The sequence below is a fragment of the Sardina pilchardus genome, chromosome 3 (assembly GCF_963854185.1).
Source record: "Sardina pilchardus chromosome 3, fSarPil1.1, whole genome shotgun sequence".
Lineage (NCBI taxonomy): Eukaryota > Metazoa > Chordata > Actinopteri > Clupeiformes > Clupeidae > Sardina > Sardina pilchardus.
In genome coordinates this window covers 34281344-34289334 of record NC_084996.1, presented here as the reverse complement: position 1 = coordinate 34289334, position 7991 = coordinate 34281344, and the positions used below count along the sequence as shown (strand labels likewise).

General features: G+C 42.3%; 1 protein-coding gene across 4 annotated transcripts; it reads right to left on the bottom strand.

Moving 5' to 3' along the window:
* Positions 1-1155: 1155 nt before the first annotated feature.
* On the bottom strand, positions 1156-7592 carry nsmce1 (NSE1 homolog, SMC5-SMC6 complex component). Of its 4 annotated transcripts, none has more exons than XM_062532993.1 (9): positions 7443-7586; positions 7311-7367; positions 5254-5428; positions 5037-5158; positions 4801-4878; positions 4532-4678; positions 4303-4419; positions 3211-3337; positions 1156-1600 (listed from the first exon to the last, which is right to left on the bottom strand). In XM_062532993.1, exons 3-9 carry the CDS (start codon positions 5369-5371, stop codon positions 1488-1490), a joined length of 822 nt encoding a protein of 273 aa, XP_062388977.1. In that variant the 5' UTR covers positions 5372-5428; positions 7311-7367; positions 7443-7586; the 3' UTR covers positions 1156-1487. The 4 variants fall into 4 exon arrangements, with proteins under 4 accessions (XP_062388977.1, XP_062388979.1, XP_062388978.1 ...); XM_062532995.1 differs by having other exon boundaries at positions 5254-5412; XM_062532994.1 differs by lacking the exon at positions 7311-7367 and having other exon boundaries at positions 7443-7592.
* Positions 7593-7991: the final 399 nt, after the last annotated feature.

The window sequence follows — 7991 nt, the reverse complement described above, 5'->3', positions numbered from 1 at the left end:
ATATTGTATAACATATTCTTATCACTCATATCTATTTATTGCCATATGTAAAACGTACAATTACGTAATGATAGCAGAGTTGCAAAGTGGATGCTTTAAGGGGAAATGGGTGAGAGACCACTGTGCATGTACACGTTCTAAACTGCCCCATTCTGTGTCCAGTAAATAGAGCTTCAGTTGCCCCATCCTTCTGTGTGTGTGTGTGTGTGTGTGTGTGCGTGCACACGTGTACACCATACACCCTCCCTTGTCCATTCAACTGGTCATAACCACTCCACATCTGCTACATAAAACTGGTGTCGTGACAATGCAAGAACTATGTAATAGCCACTGGAATTTTTGGTATGCATTATTGAGCATGCGGAACTTCGACTACATTTAAGTATTGCATAAAATATGCGAGTGGGTGGATCTAATACCCTCAAGGATGTTTTCTTTGTGCGTCTGGTTTGTTCAGTTGATATGGGTACAAGATGCTACTCGCAGAGCTCAGATTACCATGGAGAAGTGCCATCATCCAGCTATACGGAAGGGACACACCATTCCCAACGTTCCGTACTTAGACCACCAGAGCTCCTCATGCATCAGACCTACAGTCTCTCCAGCTGTGAACACTATATTCAGCGGTTTGAAATATTTGGTACATTTATACTTCATATAGGTTAAATATTTTGTCAATATATATTTTATATAGATTATATATCGCTGAAAAAATAAACTACAAATTACCATCTTAAAACATGTCAGTACATGCGTATGGCAAACATTGGCCTGTCTGCACCTTAATGTGAGGCTGTTGATGAATGTAATGCTGGGGAATTTCCCTAGTACATCCTGGTAACTTGAGAAGACAAATTGGCTTGCATGACAAGGAAAGGACAAGCCGATTTTATTTCTAAACCGGTTTGAGTGGTGTTCACTATTTTCAGTCCAAAGAAAAACAAATCCTCATTATATGCAGACATCACATGGCCAAGCAGAATGCAAAAATCGACCGCAGAACTTGCCCAAGAGGGGAAACAGGCCTTCTAGGAGAAATGTGTTCTGAAACTCGAGCTCAGTTTTGAATGTATGCAAACATCTGGAGAGAAATTATGTAAATCAGCCTTGAGCACATTTTTTCCAAATTGATTCATATCCGTGTACACACCAGAGTACATTCAAAATTACCTTTATTTATTTTAGAACTACTTAAAACATGAACTGCCTTGTATCAAAACAATAATTGAAGACATGAACTGGTCTCCATTAGATTGGTAAGCATCGGAATGGTATAAAAACAGTCAAATTGTCAAACACAAAACCTCCAAATTCAACAGTGGAACATCACAACATTCATTGTTTGAGGCCATTTAACCCGATCACGAGTCCATGTTGGCCATTATGGCTGCCAACTTTTATGCCGTTCTCCCGGTCAAAAAAACACGAACCCAACATTCAGGGCCACAGTGGTGCAGTGGCGATGTGTGGTGTTGTGACGGATGAGGCTATGGCCGTCTGCTGGACCTGCGGGCCCGGGACGTGGAGGGTGTAGAACTGGGCGCAGTGTTCTCCTTGGCAGAAGGGGGCTGACTTTGAGAGGCTGGAGGCCTGTGGATTTCTAGACACCAGGAGGACAGCGCCAGCAGCAGAGTCAGACAACCAGTATGGGATGTGTTAAGTTATCAATGCAACATGCTGTCCAATGTAAGCAATACTCTTTTATATGGCTACTCTTTACTCTACGCTACTCAATACTTCTTTATATGGCTACTCTTTACTCTACGCTACTCAATACTCTTTTACATGGCTATCAGGTGACTGGGCGTGGCACATGGCACAACACTGAGAAGAGGAAGCCCACAAACCTCCAATGGCCTACACAATTCTAGAATACACACACTGGAATTATTATTGTTGCTGTAAAATGCAGCATTTCTCAAAGCCAATCCTCAAACTGCATACTGTATTCATGTAATTCTCTATTATTACTATGGAGTATTGCTCTAATACACTATGTTGCCATAAGTGTTTGCTCACCTCCCTTGACTCACATATAAACTTCAGTCACATCCCATTCTTAATCCATATGGTTTAATATGATGTCGGTCCACCCTTTGCAGCTATAACAGCTTCAACTCTTCTGGGAAGGCTTTCCACAAGGTTTATTAGGAGTGTTTTTATGGAAGTTTTTGACCATTCTTTAGAAGCGCATTTGACTCACTGATGTTGGATGAGACTGGCCCTCAGTCTCTGCTCTAATTCATCCCAAAGGTGTTCTATTGTTCTTTCGTTACTGGTGCACAGTCATGTTGGAACAGGAAGGGACAATCCCAGAACTGTGCCCACTAGGGAAGTAACGATTACCGGTGTAACAGTAAACCATGATAAAACTGTTGACGATAACAATAACGATACAGTGTTCATTTCAAATATCATTTCTATCACAGTTGATAACCACGGTGTGACTTCATCCGAGCCTGCTTTTGACATAGGCCTGTAGGCTACTATACAACAAAACTTGGATTGCCCTGCTGTGAATGATCTGTATCCTGCTTAAGGCAGTAAGGTTTTGCCTATATTTTTGTAATGTAATAAACACGGTCACACTTTTTAAAACTATTTCAGCTTGTGCAGGCCTATCAGTGCTTTCTTAACACATTGAACACACATTTTTTTAAATACCGCGATAATACCGAAAACCGTGATAATTTTGGTCACTATAACCGTGGGGTTCAATTTTCATACCGTTACATCCCTAGATCCCACAAAGTTGGGAGCATGGAATTGTCCAAAATGTATTGGTTAATGCTGCAGCATTCAGAGATCCTTTAACTGGAACTAAAGGACCAAGTCCAGCACGGGGACGGCCCCTCCTGTTCCAACATGACTGTGCACCAGTGCACAAAGCAAGGTCCATCAAGATATAGAAGACAGAGTTTGGTGTGGAGGAACTTGATTGTTCTGACCTCAAAAAATTCCATAAACACATTCCTAAACCTTGTGGAAAGCCTTCCCAGAGCAGTTGAAGCTGTTATTGGTGCAAAGGGTAGACCAACATCATATTAAACCCTCTGGTTTAAGAATGGGATGTGACTGAAGATCATATGTGAGTCAAAGCAGGTGAACAAATAATACAGTGTAAATTACTATAGACTCTATGAACACAAACGCAACCATGCACATTGAAGTGCACCAGTACTTGTGTGTGTCTGTATCTGTTTCTTTCACCTGGGATCTCGTGGGGCCAGAACTCGTTGCAGGCTGGGCAGTGAGGGTCGCTGCGTCCTTTAAAATAGCGGGCCACGCAAGGCAAGTGCATCCTGATGCCGCAGTCTGGATTCTCACACATCTGGCACTGACCACCGCAGGACAGAGAGAGAGAATTCATCAGATAAGAGCAGTTCAGTCCATCAGTACAACTATAATCAGTTCAGTCAATCAGTTTAAATAATACAAAACTACTTCAGCTACATCAGTGTTATTCCCCGAGCGCTGCTGGTTGGGCAGGCAGCTCACTGCTCTGGGTTAGTCTGTACTTCACCTCACTGTAATCACTGTGTGCTGTGTGTGTTCACTAATTCACAAATTGGGCTAAATGCAAAGACCAAATTTCCCTCACAGGATCAAAAAAGTACTAAGTATATAGTACTAAAGTATATATAGTCTAGTAGTATAAGTACTTTATGGTCTCTCATTGCATTCCACTCCACTACTAACCTGGCTAACACCAGACTGCTTATCAAATTGAGGTTTAGAATGGGTCTTGGGGCCCTTGTTTCACTTCTGATTTCAAAGGGCCGTAACCAGCAATGACAAATTTAAACTGGTACATTAAACTCTTTCGGCAAACGCATCTTTTTGTGAACAAAGGTCTCACATGCCGTTTACTCAATTCCAAAGAAAATACACATCCATTTCACATAACTCTGATGCCATAGGCAACAGGCAACATAGTGTTGCTAACTCTACTCTTCTGTCTATGATCGTATAAAGCCCGCCCTATGCTGGATAAGCGGTTGTGATTGGTTCCTGAGTTTTTGAGTTTCAATGGTCTAAAGACGTGGCAGACAAATTTAAATTTGCTGACAGGTCTGTCTGGGTTTACCAAGGCACTACTGCAGTTTAACCACTACAGTTTGACAAATAAGAAAACAGTTAACAAGTGTGATTCTTGGTTATTTCTTGGTTGACTGTTCCTGTCTGAATACAACTGGAAAACAGGATCCTATTTTGCAAATGGGAATACTGTGGCTGTAACCAAACATCTGGTAATACCTTATGCATTAAACACCATTTTGATTCAAGCACTGTGTGGTTTACCTGGAAGGCAATGTTATGGCAAACATGACAGTCTTTGATGAGATCCTGGTATAGGGTACGCATGTACTGCTCCATCTCCATAATGCATCGAGTGCTCAGTGAATACTCTCCGTGTTTCTGCCAAGACAAGGCACAGCTGAAGTCAGTTTATAGCACTTTATTGCATTCATGTAAGGTATGCTTTTTAGAACACTAAAAATAGGTACAAATGCCTTTCAGGGAAACGTACCTCAGTCAACCACTTATTTTGGACAAACTTATTCAAAACTTGTTCTGTCTCTTTTTTCTTTAGCTTTTTTGACAGGAGAGCATCACCCGAGTTCAGAATGTCGGTAGACGAGGCCGTGCCATTCTCCGACTCCGCAACCAAATCCATCTGAGAAAACAGGATGACAGTTCATAATTACAGGTGGGTTACCACAGATGGGTGCAAGTGCAACAGTCAGAAATGCAATCAATAAACTATGTGGTCATGAACTAAATAAAAACATAACTTACTATTTTCCTAAACAGCTCCAGCTCATTGTCAGCATAATCAGATGACATGCGGGTCACATCTGTCTCCGCTAAATTTACCTGTATGAAAATGTCAACAGATCTGAGAAGATCAGTGGTCAAACACGCACACGTACTGTACAACCTACCAAACACAACAGATGGATAGATAGATGGATAGATAGATGCTTTATTGATCCCCAAGGGGAAATTCACACATCCGCCACCATTTTACCTACCAAAGCATAATACTGAAGACCATCTTCCTCTGACATTCCCTTTCTGACATGCATGAACATGGGCTGCAGGTGCATGTTAATGACATCTATGAACTCATCCAATTTGTCCTGACTATAGTTGGCTGCATGAGTAAGGCAAAGAGAAGATAATGAATGGATAGTATAGCAGACTAAAGTACACCATTTTTCGCTTAGAGAGAGGGGGGGTCTTATTTACCACCAGCAACTTCACAGCAGTGTTTATGTAAGGCTTTGGCCTGGGAGCCATCAATAATGCCATTACTCATCATCGTTTGAAGGAACCTGCGGTGACTGTCCCCCATTGGCCGTGCCATGCCCAGCCAGAAGACAAGGTCATATGCCGACCTTGCTGTATCTTCAGAAAATAAGAACTGTTCAGATAGCATAGCATTGTAGTTAGTAAGACTGGAGGAATAACATTATAACATCAATTCATAACCCCCTCCCCCACCCTCACACACACAGATGAAATCAATTCTTTCACACAAACATACAGCATTTTTGGGAGGTAACCAGGCGTTAAAGGGATAATCCGGAGTGAAATGCACTTTAGATCAATTTTTCGGACTATTGGGAGTACATACGTTGAGTTGACACCAAAATCATGTCATTCGGATGTATTTTGAGAAAGTTCGAGTTCACCGTTTTTAGCCAAAACTCGTTAGCCTGGAAGTGACCGGGGCAGGTCCTTTCGCCACTACAAAACGCTATTTTTATACCTCTTCTACTGTTCCAAACAACACTACACTTACGTGGTAGTGAGTAGAGGGTCCCTAAAGCCAAACCGAAGTATCCCCACGTCTTTATGTGGTCGGATAGAGAGTCCAGAATGAATTTAATCGAGTCAGTACCTTTCCGGAAATGTTAGTAAAGTGTTGTTGAAGCGTTGCGCAGCTGCCGCAGCGGCATTTCCGGAAGGTACTGACTCGATTAAATTCATTCTGGACTCTCTATCCGTTAATACTGAATACTGTTAATACTGTTAATACTGAAGCATTCAAAGTTTCTTTCACTGGAACTAAGGGGCCAAACCAAGCTCGGAGATGGCCCATTCCTGTTTGGTGGGGATGCACTTGACTGGCCTGCACAAAGTCCTGACGGACCTGACCTCAACCCAATAGAACACCTTTGGGATGAATTAGAGCAGAGACTGAGAGCCAATGTCCTAATTCTAGTGTGTGATTCACCTCACTGTGTGTTCACTGTGTGCTGTGTGTGTTAACTAATTCGGTTAAATTGGGTTAAACGAGAACGAATTTCCCTCACGGGATACAACATCATGTGTGACCTCACAAATGCACTTCAGGAAGAATGCTCAGAAGTTCCCATAAACACACTCCTAAACCTTGTGGAAAGCCTTCTCAGAAGAGTTGAAGCTGTAATAGGTTCCCTATAGCTGTAAGGCTGGACCAATGTCAATGTCATATTAAACCCTATGAATTAAGAATGGGATGTCACTTAAGTTGATATGCAGGTCAAGGCAGGTGACCAAATACTTTTGGCAATATAGTGTATTTTATCATGTTCATTTGTATAGCGATAGCACCATTTTTATAGCCATCACATATGTGTTCAGTTTGGTAGCTATAACGGGCAGATGTCTAAGGTATCTAGATTTGTTTTGACGTTGACCAAAGAGCCCGTTTCGAAGTCAACTGATAGTCCAACCAAACTGATAGTTCAACCAAAACACCTCCAAGTGGTCTGGGACGTAAGCTTGTGTGAAAGATTACAAGTACAACAGCAGTTGAAGCCCTCCCTTACATTGTGCTATACGTAAATATTGGCCATAAACATTAACTTTATTCTGCCTGTTGGCAAGCTACAAAGGTCTGTCGATGCGTAAAGGTCTGTCAAAACTCGAGATCAGCTATGACTTCTTGAGTTGCACGCTGCCTCAACAAAACGCCGACAAGCAGCACTTCAACTGGGATAATTGTGCACTTTCAGTCTGTCTTGGTGGAGGTTGCACGAGTTTGACGTGCCCAAAAGTCTGGTCTGTCGAACTGCACTTTGGTTTTCTAAACGTACGGCTGCAACCACCACCTGCCCAGTCATGTTTACAGTTAGACATCAAAGCATGGCTAAAGTTAGCCATCTAAACAGATAGCAGTATAATCTACAGACAGGACGTAAACTTAACTTCTCGAAGAAAGTTTCTTTCTCCCGTAAAGTTATTATCACAATGCATTTTAATCAGTAATAGTGTTGCTTAATTCATGCTATAGAGCTCATTACAGAAAACTGATTTACCTTAGCTTAGCTAGCTAACGTTATATCCCCCTGTTGTTGTTGCAGGCCCAGGGACAACTGAAATAAAGACGTCAATGAAAACATGTCGCCAGCCGTGTTGTAATAGAAAATGTGCCAATCGTCCAACCTTACCGAGCTTAACCAGCTGAGTGACACCAAATCAAGACCAGGAGATCCCTCTATTTCATCACAGCTTAAACCATACAGTAAAAGTTTAGCTCATCTCTGTTTGAAAAAAACTCTTCCGGTACGTCAGTCCCGCGCGGCAGAATTTCTACCATGGCGCGTGTTCAATAAGATAGGGGTTCACATTGTACGCGCAAGCGGCAGCGCTGCGCTGCGCTATGAAACCCATGACACTGACAGACTTTTACTGCGTTCATGCACCTCGGACCTTCGGAAATTTCTGACCTCCGATAGCGGAAAAATGACATGAACGCTAGGTCGGGTTGGATTTTTTGCTCGGAGACTCGTGCGGAAGTTTTGTGCCCCGAGGTGTCCGACTTGACGTCACTATCATATTCTCCAACCACGACGGCCTCCCTTGCAACAACACAAGAGGTGAATTTCACTGTCCTTACGAATAGGCAAGGTAATTTGTCACTAAATGAACAACACAGATAGAAACACTCGCCCAAAACAATTTCCTTCTTGCTCAACCATACTAAGCAGTTGTAATAA

Coding starts and splice junctions, on each gene's coding strand:
- nsmce1 (XM_062532994.1), bottom strand. CDS start 5,371: ATGGCACGGCCAATGGGGGACAGTCACCGCAGGTTCCTTCAAACGATG. Junction 4,679..4,800: donor TGGAGCTGTTTAGGAAAATA/GTAAGTTATGTT, acceptor CTGTTTTCTCAG/ATGGATTTGGTTGCGGAGTC. Junction 1,601..3,210: donor CTGGCCCCACGAGATCCCAG/GTGAAAGAAACA, acceptor CCTGGTGTCTAG/AAATCCACAGGCCTCCAGCC.